Genomic DNA, 18,442 nt, shown 5'->3' with positions numbered 1-18,442 from the left:
AGCAGATATTTACTTTCGTCTGTGAGAAGAAGAAAGCGAGGCAGGTAATGGTCGCTTGCAAATATTAAGAAGCAAGTTGACTTCCTCAATCACGTGTTTCATTCCTCTATGCCCACTTTCATATATTATCTGTTTTTGTTATTGAGAGATGGTATAGTACACCCAACTCTGCCTTTTCTCCTTTTTGCTCCTGGAAGTTGTGTCCCATCTGTACCTTGGGTTGTCACCATTTTTAATAGGTTTATTTTTGTATCATTGTCTTTGTTTTTTGGCTGTTAGATAGTGGCCTTTGGTATTGTGTCACCATTTCAATGACTAACCTGTTCCCCATTGTCTCCTGTCTCAGGGCTCAAATTTTTCACTGAGTTCCCTGCTGAACACACTGGACTCACCACTCAAGGTGACCCAAGTAGGAGCACCGTCAGTGGCACCCGAACCCCCTGTTCTAGCCTTGGAGAACTCGAGCCTAGACTCTATCTCAAGGCTGGCACCTGATGTGAGTGGACCCAAGCTGTGACCTTTGGGGTGCAAAAATATTTGGGGAGGGAGAGGGCAGGGGGGTATACTGGGAGGTCAGCATCGTGCTCATTGCAGGCTCCAATGCTGCTTTTGCTTCATTAAAGTAACGACCGTGCAGCTAAACGCACAGCTCACTGCTATGCGGATATGTATGTTGCATGTGGTATTGTGCTCTAAAATGACCAATAATAGTCCTATTTAAAATTTGCTTGCAGCATTGTCCTTCTAATGCATTCTAGTAACCGTATGTATTACACGTTTATTAACATGTAACATGTGTTTAGTAACATGGTTATTACAGTTTTCTCACACACAGGTATATTACTGTTGATTAAGAAAACAATAGAGGGCAGTTATTAATTATCTAAGAAATTTCTTGACATACTTAAAATGTAAGTATGGATACTTAAAATCAGCATAAGAAACTGAGCAAGCGTGTGAAGTTTCAACAAATTTGGTGAAATAACATGATTACCTCCATAACCCACATACCCCCTCATACAGATATGAATGTTGCATGTGGTAATTTCTGAGAGTTAGACGTGATCTAGCTCTGCAGCTTTGCCAAGATTGCTTCACTAATAGTATGTATACTATTCATTTGTATCCAATTTAGCCACAGTGAAATTTTGTTCCACTTGGCCTTTAAGTTTGGTCGTTGAAAAAGTCATCCTGTAAATGTTTCATGGAATTGTTTTCCTCTCTGCCTCTAGGTCGACACCCAGCTGCAGTGCCTCATGAACGAGAACAGCGTAGACTATGTCGCAAAGTTTGCTGACCTCGCTGCGCAGATTGCCTCATCCAATTCAGAGAGCAAATCCACGTAGAGACTTGGATGTCATTTTCTGGCTCACTCATTGTACATAGTTGTGTACCATAGAACTGTTGGAAACCATTATTTATTGCACTTTGTAGTGTTCACTCTGCTCCGGGTGTAAATAGGACCATAAGACTTGTACTGTTAACTGTGGAACGCAATGCCACTGTGTGGCACGAACACTTTGGGTGCATTACAGGAAGCCCGGAAGTTTTGCTACTCTGTCTTTCTGCCCCTTCTTTTCTTTTCTTTCTTTTTCTTGTTGCAAGTGTCCAAAGTGTGACAAAGAGTATCATAGCAGCGTGCAGTGGACGTTGATGTTCTGTCACCAGCCTTATACAGTGTTTGGCGCATGCTGAAACGATTGCGTGTAAAAGTCCAGCATTGCAAGGCACCAGCTCTCCCGTGTGTTGAAACTATCACGTGTGTATTCTCAGCAGTCATTGAACAATGCTATCAAGCTTATTGAGACAAATCTGGGTTTATCAGAAGTCACAGCCTATTCCAGGCGCAAGATAATTGGGAGTGTTTTAGCATAGCATGCCACGTGACCCACTGCCTTTTGGAGTTGCGTGGGCACTTGTTTTTTTTTTTTTTTTCATGCACATGCAGCTGTTCTGGGAGCTCACCAAGCAGAATGCAAGCCAATTACATACTTTGTTACTTTCTCTCCAGCAGCTCGTGGCGTAGATAATATAGTCAAACCTTGCTGTAATCATTTGCATCCGACAACAAAATATTTTCATTATATCTGATATCTATTATAAGGTCATATATATTTGTTACATGCAGTTATTGGAGATATTTAAGATTTACTTCATTAAATATCATTGGTTACATCTGCTGCAGTTGACTTCCGTTTATTCGACAATGACAGGACCTACGAAATTGATCGAATTATCCGGCAGGTTGATTTGAACAAGAGCCACAAAAAACACAGATACACACTGCTGATTCATTTGGCAATATTTTCCAAATTCTAACACGAAGGAGCAATGATATATGAAGGAGAACCCACTTTTATGTGTTCAAAGCAGGAAAATAACATAAATACTATGTTAAAGCTCTATGTTAAAGCTCCTAAACAAAGTAGAAATGTAACGCACACCCAATAGTTTAGCAACTAAAATGTAGCGTGCCTCTAGTTCTGCAAATGACAAAAGCCTGAAACCAGCAAAGTTTGCCTTTGCAGATTAGAAATTTATTTAGACCTAGGTAACATCTATTGTCATCGTCAAGCGTTAGAATTGAAATAACAAAAAAATCTAATTAAGTGAATTTGAATTAACGGAAGCCGGAGTTAAGCTGAATGTTTTATGCCTCTCAGCTCAGTGAACAAGGCTTCCATGTGGAAGTTGAAATGTTTAAGAATTTTTAGACAACCCCATTTTGTTCGACATTCTGTTTTTCTTCAACTTATGGCGTTGCTGTTCTGATTCTCATGTAGCTGGTTTCAGGGTGTATGAGTTTCAGCACTGTTCGTTTCTCACCAGTGCAAATGGACCTCAACATATTCAAAGCCAGCATTCTATGACCCTTGAGATTACACTTGTGACTAAAGTATTGCAATATGGAGGTGGTTAACTGCTGTTTTAACTGAAGTCATTGATTTAGTTGAAGAGGTAAAGTGAAGTACAAAACCTTTGCTGCAGCTCTTTTGATAGGCAAAGTGTACAGACTGCATTCTAAAGGGTTCTGCCTTTTATGTTGTGTATTTCGATTCACTCTGTTGCATTTACTGGAAACTTTATCTCGTGAGGTGGCACAAAGGTAGCATGTGAATGGGAGATGCTACAATGCACCTCTCAACTTTAGGCTCTCTACTCTGGATGTGAAAGCTTGCTCATTTTGTGACATCAGTATCCTGTGGGTCTCTCAGGCACATAAACAGGGGCTTTGGAAAGTAAAAACTCATTTAACGCCCCCGTCTGCTTAGGTCACTCAGCAGTGGTACTACAAGCTATGCCAACTGTACCTGTAGCATTGTAATTTTTGCTGGCATGTGGCGTGCCATTATGTCGACGATGAGTCGGCACTCTGCGCCACAGTAATATGATATGACTGATGTGTGCAGTAGCATTCAGAACACCAGCTGCAAATCTTCCACTATCTCAGAACTCTCTGCAGTGGGTGCCATGCATAATGCACTGCATGCCAGCATTGCCTAGTTGGTTCCTTAAAGCTGATGTAGCAGCGGTAAAATGCTGGTGAGTGAGACATTGCGTATTTGATTCGACACCACCTTCTTGCAGCTCAATAACTTCCAGCCTGTACGGATGACCTAATGCCATCTGGAAAGTGCGGCACATTCGAAGCAGGGCGTGAGGGATGACTGCCACTTTCATTTCTTGTAAAGCATGTCCTGCTGGCAGGCGTGTTGGCCGATGAAGCCAAATTGCCTGACATCTAGACCCAGAATTTGCTGTATTTTCGTATGTACAAGTCACACCAAAACTTATAAGAAACCCAAGATAAGAAATCTAAGATGCATAGATTCCGCCTTCATACATTGTTTCCAGCAGTGCAGAATGCACTGCTGTAAAGCCACATTGTGTGCGGCCACTTTAACAAAATTGAATGTCGTGTGCGTTTATTTGCGAGGCTTTCATGAATGAAAATAGGCATTAAATATAAGTAGTTTTGGCTTAGTGCAGTGCGCACAATGTCGACTGCTAGTGCTGAGTGCTTCAAACACATTGGTATTATATCTGCGCCTTAAGAGCTACAAGGAACAGCAGATGGTGCGATGACACCTTATCTGTGTTTCACCCTGCCAGCGTATTTCTAATGATGTATGCTCCGAGGCTGCTTATGCTACAACACAGTAAAGTGCTGCAGATAACAAAAGTGTTGTAATAGTTTTCTGACAGTTGGCAGAACCACTCCATGTTTCATTATGCTAAAGAGAAACATACCATTTGTTCTGCCTGTTTAAAATAGAGGAGCATAACGATGATTCAAACATGACTTTCAACAAAGCGAATGACAAGAATGTTCATTACATTTTTTGTGTTCTTTAATAGCATTGACAGCGGAAACCTAGCAGACATAGTAACTAATGTGTTTTTTACAAGAAAAAGTGTATTTGTGAGCTGTTAGCCTCTCATGCAGTGGACTTAGTGACATAACTGGAAAAACGAATTTGCTAGGTTGATGCTGTCATGAATATTATGTGGCAGTTATGACGAGTTCAAAAAGCAGTCCAGTATGTGCACTTGTGTCTATCAAATTTTATCAAAGTAAATATAAACAATAGCATTAGTAACCTATGATACTTTCTAACAATTTCATATCAAAATAATGATGTCTCATTGGCATATGATTACAGGTTGTGGAAATCCGAAGAGCCCTGTATTTTTATAATATTCCACTTATCTTTTTGATCTGTAATTTATAGACAGCCATATTGAATTTAGTGACTAGAACAACTGGATTGTCTTGAGCTGCAGAAGCATTGCAAGAAGCTTCCAAATAAAGTTGAACCAAAGTTTGTAACAGTTATCTCATGCAGACTGCAAGAACTTGTGTCGATGTAAAGCTTTTGAACAACACTGATAGCAATAGAAGACCCATTTATGTTTATTTTGCTACATTTTATAATGTAAGCAAACGGCATGCTTAAATAGTTCTTGTTCATTGTGTTTTATTAATGGGATTATCACTGCAAAGTGTTGCTGTACCAGATGTGAAATGCACGAGAGTTTAATGATCACTGCATCCAGTTATTAAAAGTGGGAAATATTAGGTTGAATGACAAATATATCATCATTGATAAGGATAATGTATGATAATGATTGCTGGCGTAAATTCATAGCAGTAGCTCGGAATAAAGGAGCCACGAAGAACATTAAAGCAGCAGCAATCCACGTTCTCATTAAGGCACTGCTGCATTGGGGGAAAATTCACTGTGGTTTAACAATTGCGACGTCAGATTTTCCTATGGTAAGTTTAGTGCAAGACGTATGATGTGTGCATAGACTTAACAACATTAAAGGGGCTCTGAAACACCTTTTCCTGAGACATGAGAAACACGTTCGAATAACTGCAGTATCTAAGGAATATGCCGTATGCTCCTGAAAGAATTTATTGGAGAAGACCTAATACAAATGAAGAAAGTAAGAGCATAATAATTAATTTCTAGACTTCTCCTCAACTCCATCTTCTCAGCAGGGTCAATGCTAGTAACTATATTGCCCAGCTATTGTGTGCTTCAGGTTTCTTTTTTTACAGTGGAGCTTTTAGAACCATGGTGGGTTTCTCTTGACGTTCGCAGAGTATAAAAATAGCATGGTGCGTACGAAAAATATTCGCCGAGCTGGGGGAGAGAGAGCTTAGAGAGAGTGAAAGCAAAGTATAAAAATAGCATCGCGCAGCATAGCGACGCAGCGAGGTTGGGTGGAGCCTAGCGGGGGAGAAGGAGCGGTGCGGCGGGGACACAGGTGGTGTGACGTCACTGCTTTCCGATAAAAACCCGCGCGCGCGCTCCGGCGGATTTCAAGAAGCTACCATGTACACAGCATCGGAGCTAGCATGCATCAGAGCTAAGGCGCGGCGGTGCAGCGTCTGGCACATGACACCGATGCATATGGCATCTAAACAAATCGCTTCTGTTGCGGCGGGCGCTTCAAATGGCGCGCCCTCCCAATTGAAACCCCCCCACAGGAAGACTGCATGGATTTTTCTGAAGCCTTAACGTCCCCCAGTTCCACTGGTTTCTGGTGTTTGCGATAGCAGAGCCATGCATAATTTTTTTATCTTTATGTGATTGGCTTCTGACAGATACCTGAGCAATGGGACAAGCGTAGAGCGTAAACAGCCATTGCTTCCCTGTTTCCTAGTTTTCTGGCAAATCTGGAAGTGGCCCAATGACTGGTGTCTATGGACTTAGGCCAACAGACATAGTAGCTGGCAGTTCCAAAAATGGTGGGGAGGAGCCCTCTCTTTGAAAATATGAAAAATTATCTCTATGTGCTGTTTGTTAGCACTGTGTACCAGCTATACCTACAAACTTGCCTAAGATCTTCACAGCTCCATGCTGTACTCACAGAATGCGTTGTCGCCTAGCTCAAGGGATAGTTAATCTCAACTTAAACATAATTGAACAGTATATGAGAAAAAGCAAACAACGCATAATAAATAAACTGCACAGTTTGAGTACTTCATTTTGAAGTTACTGTCATTTTAATAATTTGTCCTTTAACCTAAATTTGGAGATTGAGTGTGAACTGTACTTTTGCAAGGTAGACAATACCAATATGTAGAGGTGAAAATGGTTCTGTGGTAATATATACGGTAGACTCCTTTTAACATGAACTCGAAGGGACCATGAATATTTGCTTTCAGAAGTTTGTCTTATCAGAAGAATAATTGGCAGCATGACCAGGTGCATACAAATATCTTACTTCAAAACGGTAAATGAAGTAAACTTATAGCAAGGGAAAGATGACATAAAAAGACATTTATTTAGCTGAACTTAATAGAAAACTGTTTTTCACTGGTACTCTTGCTTGGTTTCATCCAGTCCTTGATGGATGTTTGAAGCTTCTGTGCAAATCGGCAAGCAGCCACAAACGATGTCATCTCACCTAATGACCTTAAATATCCTTCTGTGCCTTCGTGCTGCTCGAAAAAGTTCACTAGAGAGTTCAAGCAGGCATCTGCCACCTCACAGTTCATCGGTGCAGGCTCCAAGCTAGCGAAAGCAATGCAACCTAGAGGAAAGTCTAGGTGACATTTAGCAAAGTGGGGAAAGAGAAACGAGGCAAAGCGTCGCAGAGGAGGAAGGTAGGCGGAGGCACGCTGGGTTGACCTCTGGCAGTTGCTACAGGTTTCGTTTGCAATACAGATGCACTGGGTTCATCTCGGGATAACATCGTCCTCCTCGCACGCCTTACGCTGTGTGTGTAAGTGAAAGCGCGTGACGGTGAGCCGACGATGGCGGCTCAATCTCGTGCGAGCAAAGAAGGAAGTGGGGGGGGAGTGCACCGTCTTCCGTTGTGCGCATGGCACTGGGGAGGGGAGGGAAGGGGGTGTTGTACTTCAGCCACGCGTGGGCTTTATCTTGAACGTGATGTGCTTTGGGGGCACACAGTCTAGGTGCGCCAATGGCTCGTCGCTTTGCATCCGCTATGTTCTCACCGCTCAGTTTGCGTTCAAGCGATAGACAGCGCGAAGGTCACTTCGCTTGCTGCTGCTGCTGCAGTTCCTCACGCCAGCATTTTGACACCGAGCGTCTGCGGTCATCGAGTGTGATGTGTTCATGTCACCATGCTTGTTAATTAGTAAGTGCATGTTTACAAGGGGTGTTCTACTTCGGCGGCTGCTGCATATGGCACGGCCACGCAAGCCCTGTCTTGAATATGATCTGCAATGCAGACAGTTTGGGCGTACCGAGAGCCAATAGCTTCATATGCGCTATAGCACCCGTACACTTGCGCGTCATCCGCATTCACAAAGTGAAATGTCACTCTCTTTTTATTTCCTCCTCTTTTTTCCTCTGTCTACCGGCAGTGAGCACCGCGGGCCTGCAGTAGGGTGCCCTGATGCGCACGCAACCGGGCGCAGCGCATCGAGGCACTTTAGCCTCCAGGATCGGTAGCGGTGGTGGTCACTGTGAACCTTCGTCTTAACCAAAGAGCACGTCTAAGGCAGTTCGTCTTAAGCGGATGTTTTTTTGCATTGAGTCTATAGAAAACCAAACAAACATTCCGATGTTGTTTGTTGTGTGCGAGAATTCAGGTCAACAGAGTTCGTCTTAATGGGAGTTCACTATATAAAGGCAGCAGTTTTGAAACTACTTAGGTAGCATGCATAATTATTGTGCTCACCTCTACCCTACTTTCTCTAACTCCCCCCCATAGCTTATGAAATTAATGAAAAGCATAAAATTTTGAATGTTTGTACATCAACTACCTTTCGAAAGCACATCACCAAAGCAATGTGCTAGAGATTGTGGCCATGGTGCGGCAATGTTAGTGGTAGCACTGTCATTATTGATGCCTGCAAGCTTCTGCAACCTTGTATTTCTTTAGCGCTCTTTCAGTTTTGGGATGTCTAGCAAACTATTCTTTCCTAATTCTTCAGGTTCTACAGATTTCCACCAACCACAAACTAAGCGTTCATGATTGAAAGAATAGCAAGCTCCAAAAGGCACCCCCTTATGCTGTGATGCCATTAAATTTCTGTATTGGTACTCCAGGAGAGGAAGAATGAGGCTATGCACTTAAGACCAGTGGTTTCATACCTGTGCTTTCCAGATTTGCACTTGATGTTTATAGTAGAAATGCAGTCTGTTGAGAAAGCTTGTCTGTCTGGAATATATCTTTGATGAGAAGTGGACACAGAATATTTGAAATTATTTGTGTCTCTTGTTTGTTTGCCCTGATGTCAATTTCCTTTTAGTATTTTCATGACTACTGCGAGGTACTTAAAGGCACCTAAAATTTCACTGACAGTTCAATGTATTTCAGTATGCTAGACACCACGAGGTTTTATTTAGAGTACTGACACATTTTTGAAGCTGTAGAACCTCTACCACATGCTCCTCGCACATAAAATGATGACATTTAGCAATTATGAAGGTTGGTAAACACTTGCAAGTTATTTTAGTTCGATATAAAGTTGTTTTCGTGATACAGGACCTGGCATCATTGACATTATCGTGACGTCATGATGGAGCAAGATTTTCTTACAACATGTAACAATAGGGCTAGGTATGACGACATTGCTCTTAAAAAAAGTTTCTGCAGAAACCATCAACAATGATTGTGAGTGTAATTGAATAGCCAAATGCTTCAAGAAAGCTATTCGCTTTATTAGAGGAATGGTGCACGTGACAGCATACATTTGTTGCAGTGAGGATTCTTAGGCAGCGTTTGTTGTTTCAATGAGTAATTCTGTAGAGAGCAGAGCTGATAATCAGAACGTCTTTGCCATAGTATGCGTAGACAGCCATGTGCGTCTCAAAGAACTCCAACAGCTGTCATTCGACAATGAACGCGCCCCTTCAACTTGGTTGCACACATGTGTGCACTCTTTGCGTCTGCGCCTTTTTATTGCCAGTGAAGGTTTGACCACCAACCATAGACCACAAAAACGGGCGAAAGGGGCAAAGAAAACCATTTGCTTTAAAATAAACAAGCGCGCTGCACGCGTTTATTCTGGCTGCACTTGCCTGAGGCAGGTGCAATGACCCTACCAAGGGTTGCTGATGTTGCGGCACATTCACTTCCTAAGTATTGAATACAAAACTGGTTCGTGGAAACAAGCATTATAATAAATTAGGGATCTCCGATGAATGCAATATTTTTTCTGGGTTTTAAAAGGCTCAGATCTTCATTTAATGCACAAAAAAAAGCCAAGTTGACTATGTCATGTCAGTACACCTTTAAATAGTGAAGACTGTTTCAGTGTAAACGTGTTTTTCATAAAAACCACACTACAAGGTGCTCCTTGTTTTCCTACAGAACATTGCGAGCAATTTTTCACTGTGCCTAATGAATTGAGCATGTGATTTCAATACATTTGCCAACAGATAAACAGGTCACTTCTGTACTCGTATGCCACCAATTGCTGATCTACTTTACTCAAAATAAGTTTTCTGGTGTGCTATATGTTTTTTAATTTGCTTTTCTGTGGCTGTTACTACATTGTTGAAAACACAGAAAAAGGTAACATAGTTTAGCGGTGTTGCCAGCAAAAATTGCTTTCATTGTTCTGTTTGATTTGGCCTCTGTGTGTAAACAGTGCTTTGATATTTCATGCCAAGTCTTCCAGTGAGCAGCTTCATCAAGTTCTGTTATGCAGCCTTTGTGCCTTCTTCTTTCTTTATCTCCTCTGTTGTACATTGTTTGCATATTTATTGTCACGAAAATCACTGTATGCCATGTACATATGCATGTTGGAAAGGATATGTAGGAATGTTTAGCAAGCATCCACGCACAGGTAGAGCACTTGTCATTTTAAGCGCAGTCATCTTAGAAAGTCACTGATCATGAAACAGCTAGAATCAATGCTTCCATGTTACTGTGTCAGTTGCTATATAAACTGGATTCATACAATGAGACTGATCACTGAATCAGTTGGCAGGCAAGTAATATGGCTGAGCTGCAACAAATGGTGCTGCTTGCAGCTTGTCTACAGTGTGGTTCAACAACACTGAACTACGTCATACTTTTCCTCAGACTGAATTTGCAATCTGTCCCATCATGTGAAGAAAGCATTAACTGCCGCGTCATGTGCCATGCTTTTCCATTGCCTTCTGCACCCACTATCGCGCAGCAAACAACATAGAGGGGTCAAGCGCGACATGGCCTCAGAGATGCTGCACAGGCTCCAAGTCTGTGAGACAAGGCACGACCATCCTTCATTATCTGCTCCGTGGCGACAAGTGTGACAAAGTTTTTTAAAAAGAGGGTGCTGTGTTTGGAAATCATGATTTGTGTGACCAACCTTTGTTTTCTCCTGTGGGGCAGTACATGCGACTGAATTAGCCCAGGAGTGGTATTCTTGGGCAATCACTTTCTGGGACATGCTCACTTTCTCAATATTTTGCGTGACTAGTTTGGACACTGAACACATTGTGCCAAGACGGCATGCTTGGTGTTGTGTCGGGAATGCTGTTGCTCATAGGCACCAAATCATTCGGCAGTGAAAGTATCCCCAAAAGTGATAATCTGAGACTGCCATTCTGCTTGGCGTAACCAGTGGCAGAAAAGAGTTTTCTTTTCCCGGGGCTCTTAGGCTGGTTTTGACAGCTGGCAGTAATTTAGTAGCATTGGCCAGTATACCATCTGTGTGTCATCTGGCACTGTAACATACTCTTCAGCAGTAGTTCCAACTGATAGTTCCTTGTGAGACGGCATACAACAGGGCGAGCAGCATCGTATGTGTGTGATGTTTAAGCACTACAGAAGATGTGCCATACAAATTAGCAATGGAAATACTGGTCAAGTGGCAAAGTGGACTTGCTCTCTTTAGCCATGCCATTCTCATTGCTAAAATGTGGGCTGTACATAACATTTTTATAGGCTCCAAAGGATTACAACCTCCTGTGCAGCACGGCTTAAAAGCTACATACCACAGTTCACTGTTTGTAGCAAATGGATGACCATTTTAATAGTCTTATCACAACAAATGATTTTTATTCTCGCATGTCACAAAAACATTAATTTCAAAATATTTCAGCAATGTTTTTCATGAGGAGTTTCATTAGATGTTCGGCTGAACAAGCCATCACAGTTTCTTGAAAAAGTTTGTTGAAGTTACAAGTGTGCTCTGCCTCGTGCAAAAGGGCAATAAAAAGCTTTTTGAAACAAAGTCTTGTGTAAGATGGTTTCTGATAGCTGTCACTATATGAGGTGTGTTTTTATACTATACAGAATTTTTAAAAGAGTACTGACACTAAAATCTTGTGTCCCCTTTTTCTTGCTTCTTTTTAGGTAGCCGTTGCGATAGTTGCGATACGAAGCCTCTATTTCAATTCCTCGAGAGCAGCACAAATGAATAATTACAGCACCTTTCGTACAGCCTACCCAAATCGCTTGTCAAGCACAATGCAGCTTTAGACTTGGGAAAGGTTACTTGTTGCATCACCGTAATCGAAGGTGGCAGGTTGCGGTGGTAGAAGACCATACAATGACTGTCGCCAAAAGCTGACAAACTGGCCCCTCCGATTGTTGACTTCTCTTGGAAACATAGGGGGATGCGCCCTCCCCTATTGTCCTGTTGAATACTGAAAAGACTGTGCTTTAGGCGCCACAGCCACGGTGTGTGTGTACGCCAGTGGTATGTGGCACCACAAGGCCGCCACAACAGGTTTCGATGATGATATAGGTAACCTTTTTCACATTTTGAAATTGTATTAAAAAATATAATTATTTGCTGTGCTCTTGGAGAATTGAAATACTGGGTCGAGGGATATCTGATAAAGTAATAAACACAAAAGAAATTTGTCTATACTCCTTTAATAATTGCTTGTGGCAGATAGCATAATTACCCGAAGAGGCAAACATTACTTGTATGGGAAATCAACATGCATAAATGACTAACCAAAAAGAAATTACTAATTAAGATTTTAAACTAATTACAGCACATATTGCAATTTACGAATTGTAGCCGATGAGATCGCAAGGCATATCCACTTGGACCGAACTCCAAGGATGGTGTGGGTTTCAAGATGTGAGCCGTCAAACTTGCAGTAAAAATTCACTGTTCTTCCACTTACTCTTTTCAACAAAATGCTGTTTTATGCATTGAAGCACAAAAAATGGTGCACCCATGTATGTTGTTGTAAACATTCAAAATGAATATTTCAAAGCCATATACAATTATTAAGTTGCACTATGTGCGGTGAAGTAATGAAAAGTTTAATTATCATACATTTGTTAATTGGTCTACGGTGCAGCTTGATTTTTTTGTGAAAGTAATGTCCACCTCTCTACGTGATCCGTCTAGTCCAAGGACTAGAATTATGCTATCTGCTGCCTCAGGCGATTTTCTGTATAGTTAAAAAAAGAACACCCGGTATGTTGGTACTATATGTATGAGAGACTAAAATTAATGTTTGTTGCATTTATTTGCTGCTGAATATCTGGAAGATGAATGACTCAATCAATTAATTCACTGTAATAACAGCTAGGCTCACTTCATGCACCCTGCCACAAGTGAATCTGGATTGTTTCACCTAATTAAGTTTAAGGAGGAAGGAAATTGGCAAGGAACATTGCTTTTCCACTTTCTTTGAACAATAGTTAAAGGGAGTGAGCCAGTCACTTTCTGTGCCAAGATGCTTCATACAAAGGTTTGTAAAAGTGGTGAAGTAGTGGGAGAATCTTGAATATCCTGGTTAAATGGCTATGTTGACTTCAGTTAAGCTGAGCCATGGTTATGCATAGCTAAACAATTAAATTATGGTAACTGCATGTACAAAAGTAGTTAAATTTGCTGTAGGCTTTAACTACAGTTTCATTTAACCATGGTGAAAGTGACCTTTTAGCTCGTGGGTAAGAGTAACATTTGACACAACAGTGACTGAAAAGAGAAGCGCGTTCGTTGTCGGCGACATTTCTTGATGTGCATGTACTTGGCAATATTGGTACTCATTCACTGTTTGTGGGCTGAATACTGCATGGGAAGAAGACAAAAAGGTCTGTGTTAGTTCCTGTTGTTCATGAAAGAAGGCAATAAATTAAGAGGGAGCTTTGCTTCATGAAGCCAGCCTTTCGCGAGTCAACTCTCCATGAAGCCATCCTCTTCGCCTTTTCTCTCTCAAAATTTCGGCTCTACCTGTGACTCTGCACTTGGACCCAGCCCTGTGTGCATGGTTTTCGGTAAGTTTTAGTCAATGTGCTCGACGGTGCTGTGCCAACACTCTCTGTACATATTGTAACAATATGCTTGTTCACTGTTGGTCATTTATTGCAACATATACATTTATCGTCTTCGTGCAACTTTGTCACTGCGGCAGCCCCATGTTGCTGTCGCAGCCATTGCCTGGAAGAGCAGGCGCTGAGTGCCACGATGCAAGACGCTAAACCTTGCCATGACATAACCACGTGTTGGGCAGACTCTTTCTGGCTTCAATTTTACCACTTCTTTCCTTCCTCCATGCTGTTGTTTATGCGCTGACAATAGTGCGAAATTATTTTTGTGCCACATAGTTTTACTGTTTGAATGCAGCTTGCGCTGCTGCACTTTATTGAGTGAGGAACAAATAGAGTTTTACACTGTCTGAAGTAGAAAAATTCTCAACTGCCAAATTTGTTTGTGAAGAAAATTATATATATTGCAAGCGCCATTAACGTACTTCGTCGTTTTCATTTGTACATAGCCATCATCATCTTCCCTGTTCTTCGACTTCTTCGCGCATGAGCTGGGGCGTTGCCTTTCTTGGAATAAACAGCTCTGGACAACTTGATCGGTCTCGGTATTATAAAGTGGTGGAGGTACGTCAAGACCCCCCACGTCCTCTCGCATTCCCGTCTTCCCTGGAGCTCCGTTCCGGTCGCCGCCTGCACCCAGCTACCCCTACAACGATGGACACTTCTAACCCCGGCCCTTCCGGCGCCTCTAACCCTACCACACAGACAACCCCGCCTGCGGCGCCCTCTTGGATTGTGACGAGCCCTTAGCGCGATCCCTGTCTTTGCGGGACTCCACGGTGATGACGTCGACGATTGGATCGACCACTCCGACCGCATGAGTTCTTGCGACAAGTGGAATGACACCCAGAAATTGAGGCACGTCGCATTCTACTTGATCGGTGTTGCCAAGACGTGGTATTTCACCCACGAATCCGACATCGCGGATTGGTCCACGTTTACGTCCAAGCTGCGGCAAATCTTTGCTTCCTCGTCTGGCCGTGCAGAAGTCGCCAAACAGAAGCTGGGAACGCGCCTCCAACTTCCACAAGAGTCTTACACCTCACACATAGAGGATGTCTTGGCTCTGCGCCACCGTGCGAATCGTAGCATGATGGAAGCCGAACGCGTTCGCCGCATCTTAAAAGGCATTGGGTCTGTCGCGTTCAACACCTTAATCGTGGAAAATCTGGCTTCTGTCCAAGACATCACTTCCACGTGTCAACGCCTAGACGAGCTGCAGTTTATTCGTCTTCCACATGACAGCAGCAATTCTCATGTTCCCCATTCTCCAGATCTACGTGCTCTTATCCGCACCATCATCCGCGAAGAGCTTCAACTACAAGACCTAAGGCGTCCACCTGCTGCCTGCGCCCCAACCCCCACCTTCGACTTGCGCGAGGTCATAAAGCAAGAGTTGACAGCATTGACTACACCCACGACGCAGCTTGCTCCGGTAGCGCGCCCCACACCTACCTACGCGGATGTTGCTTCGCTACCCACACCTACCATGACCTCCGTGCCTACTGACATCCGTGCCTATGACCATTTGGCTTCGATGGGAACCAGAGCACTTGCTGCACCATCCTACCCTCAGTGGCGTCCACCTTGTCCTATTTGTTTTTACTGTGGTATACGTGGCCATATATCTCGCTTCTGCCGCCGTCGCCAGCAGGATGAAAGATGAGGCTATGCAGGCACGAGAGAGACCGCACTCGCCGACGAGACGCCTACTATCCCACCATAGTACTCGTTCCCTCAACACCATTCTCCGTCTCGTCCAGCTGCTCCCAATCTGCCTCATAGTTCCCGTTCGGCCAGACGTCGTTCTCCATCGCCTTACCGGCGCTCTACATCACCGCTTCGTCCCACTTCCCATCTTGTCGACCAGCACTCGGAAAACTAACTGTAGCAGTTTTTGGAGGGGAAACTGCTTCTTATCGGTCTTCAAAAATTTCTCCTGTTCGCCTGGCTAACATGCTTTCTGTAACTGTCGAAGGTGTTCCCGCGTCAGCTCTCATCGATACCGGTGCCGCCGTTTCTGTTCTTCGTAGTGATCTGTGTTCCCGGCTCCGGAAAGTCAAAACGCCTTATCTCGGACCTATTTTGCGTGGTGCTAATGATGCATTCATTCACCCTGATGGACAGTGTACTGCTTGTGTTCTCATCGACGACATACGCCACCATATTCAGTTTCTCATCCTTCCAACATGTATCGATGAACTTATACTGGGTTGGGACTTCCTACATTCTGCTTCAGCTGTCATTTCATGTAGAGAGGAAGTTGTCCATATCACGGATACAGCACTTGCACTTGTTACGGACTCTTCACTTTCATGCGTGAACTTGGCCATCGCTGCAGGCTACGTCCTGCATCCTGGTCACGAAGATGTTGTAGCCGTAACATCCAGTCAGATCGCTGACGGAGATGCGCTAGTCGCCCCTTCTTCCCGCTGTACTTCTCGCGGAATTCTCATTGCCACCTGTCTTGTCCGGTTTTCACGTGGCCGCGCCCTTCAGCTTGCTTGCAACATCTAGTGATGCTGCCCTAAGGGATGACTGTGGCAACCCTCACCGACACTCAACCTATCTCTATAGTTACGCTTTGCCCTTCCTCATCGCCAGCACCAACCTCAGGTTTGGATTCTTCTTTCCCTCCTCCAGCCGTTCTTGGTTCTGACCTAACAGCCGCGCAGACCGAAGCCTTACTGGTGGTCTTGGCAAAGCACAAAGCCTGTTTCGATAGCTGATCTCCTGTGTTGAGCCAAACTTCTGTGGCTACACACCGCATCGAAACAGATAGTTCCACTATAATATGACAACGCCCGTATCGTGTATCGCCGTCCGAATGCTAGATAATTGAACAACAGGTTGTTGACATGCTTGCGCGGAAGATAATACGACCTTCATCTAGCCCATGGGCTTCTCCCGTGGTTCTCGTAAAGAAAAAAGATGGCTCCGTTCGCTTTTGCGTCGATTATCGAGTGCTCAATAAAATCACACACAAGGACGTATATCCAATACCTCGAATTGACGACGCTTTGGACACACTACAAGGGGCAAAGTATTTCTCCAGCATTGATCTTCGATCAGGATATTGGCAAATTCCAAGGAACGATACTAACAAAGAAAAGACCGCATTCGCTACACCAGATGGACTTTATGAATTTAACGTGATGCCTTTTGGCCTTTGTAACGCTCCTGCCACATTTGAGCGCATGATAGACAACATACTCCGTGGTCTAAAATGGAAGACCTGCCTTTGTTATCTGGACGATATTGTCATCTTTTCATCTGACTTCAGCCAAAATCTTTATCGATTAGACGAAGTTCTAATTTGCCTTGCAAATGCTGGTCTCCAGATCAATACAAAAAAATGCAAATTTGCAAGCAAGAGCATAAAAGTATTGGGCCACGTCGTCTCAAAAGATGGCTTCCAGCCAGACCACGAAAAGATTAGTGCTGTTCTTCAGTTTCCTCACCCCCAGCAACAGAAAGATCTAAGCAGTTTCCTCAGCTTGGTGTCATATTTTCGTCTATTTATACGCAACTTCGCTGCAATAGCAGCTCCTCTACACAAGCTACTGGTTGCCAGTGCCTCTTTCACATGGACTAGCGACTGCGAGTCGGCTTTTCAAGTTCTTAAGCGACATCTTACTTCCGGACCAGTGCTTCGCCACTTCGATAATCTAGCTCCCACCATACTCCATACTGACGCAAGTGCACAAGGTATTGGCGCAGTACTTCTGCAACGTAATGCAGCCTCTAAAGAGCAAGTCATAGCATATGCCAGCCGAACACTTTCGCCAGCGGAGCGGAACTACACCAATACAGAGCAAGAGTGCCTTGCTATTGTTTGGTCGATTCAGAAATTTCGCCCATACCTTTACGACCGCCACTTTACCATCGTCACCGACCATCATGCTCTGTATTGGCTGTCATCAACGAAAAACATGTCAGGACGCTTAGGACGCTGGATACTCCGCTTGCAGGAATATGACTTTACAATAACGTACAAGTCTGGAAAAAGTCATCATGATGCAGACGCATTGTCTCGCTGCCCACTCGCTCTCTCCCGGAAACGCGCCGTCGTCTTCCGCACCACGTCGTTCCGATGCTACGCCTGCCTCACACCAGCTCTCGATAACACCCCTGGACCAAGTTACGCTTACATCACGGTCTGATTTCGTGTTGCTTCAGTGGGCCGACTCCTACTGTCGAGCTCTCATGGATCGCCTTAGTGGGTTTGCCGAACCACCCAACAGCCGCTTGCGACGCCAACTTCGACAATTCCGCCTTCAAGATGGCATGCTACATCGCTACGTTTACCACCCAACAGGTTTACCACCCTTCGCCTGCGAGTATTAGAGGCACTTCACGACGACGTATCGGCTGGCCACTTTTAGGCTTCCACAAGACTTACGACCGCATCAAGACCCACTGCTTCTGGCCTGGCCTATCCGCAATGGTGGCCAAATACATTGCCTCTTGTGCGTCATGTCAGCACCGCAAATGTTCGACATCCCCTCCTGCCAGTTTATTACAACCTCTCCCTTGCCCGGACGCACCTTTTGAATTTGTTGGTATTGATTTGTATGGTCCCTTGCCGTCGACACCTTCCGGTCACCGTTGGATTGCGACCTCGGTTGACCATTTAACAAGATATGCTGAGACTGCCCCTCTGCGATCCGGTACCGCTTCTGAGGTCGCCAACTTTTTCTTGCGCTCCATCATCTTGCGCCCCGGG

At 43.9% G+C, this 18,442-nt stretch overlaps 1 protein-coding gene across 1 annotated transcript in view; it reads left to right on the top strand.

The window, feature by feature from the left end:
- The window catches only part of crm (cramped chromatin regulator), a 77,285-nt gene extending 65,632 nt beyond the window's left edge, over positions 1-11,653 (top strand). Inside the window, exons 19-20 of the mRNA XM_050183276.3 lie at positions 347-496; positions 1,233-11,653. Of these exons, the coding sequence (XP_050039233.1) occupies positions 347-496; positions 1,233-1,346 (264 nt within the window). The 3' untranslated portion in view covers positions 1,347-11,653. The remainder of the gene's footprint in view (positions 1-346; positions 497-1,232) is intronic.
- The last annotated feature ends 6,789 nt before the right edge of the window (positions 11,654-18,442 follow it).

Source organism: Dermacentor andersoni, chromosome 4 (assembly GCF_023375885.2).
Source record: "Dermacentor andersoni chromosome 4, qqDerAnde1_hic_scaffold, whole genome shotgun sequence".
Classification (NCBI taxonomy): domain Eukaryota; kingdom Metazoa; phylum Arthropoda; class Arachnida; order Ixodida; family Ixodidae; genus Dermacentor; species Dermacentor andersoni.
This window is presented reverse-complemented; position numbering and strand designations above follow the sequence as displayed.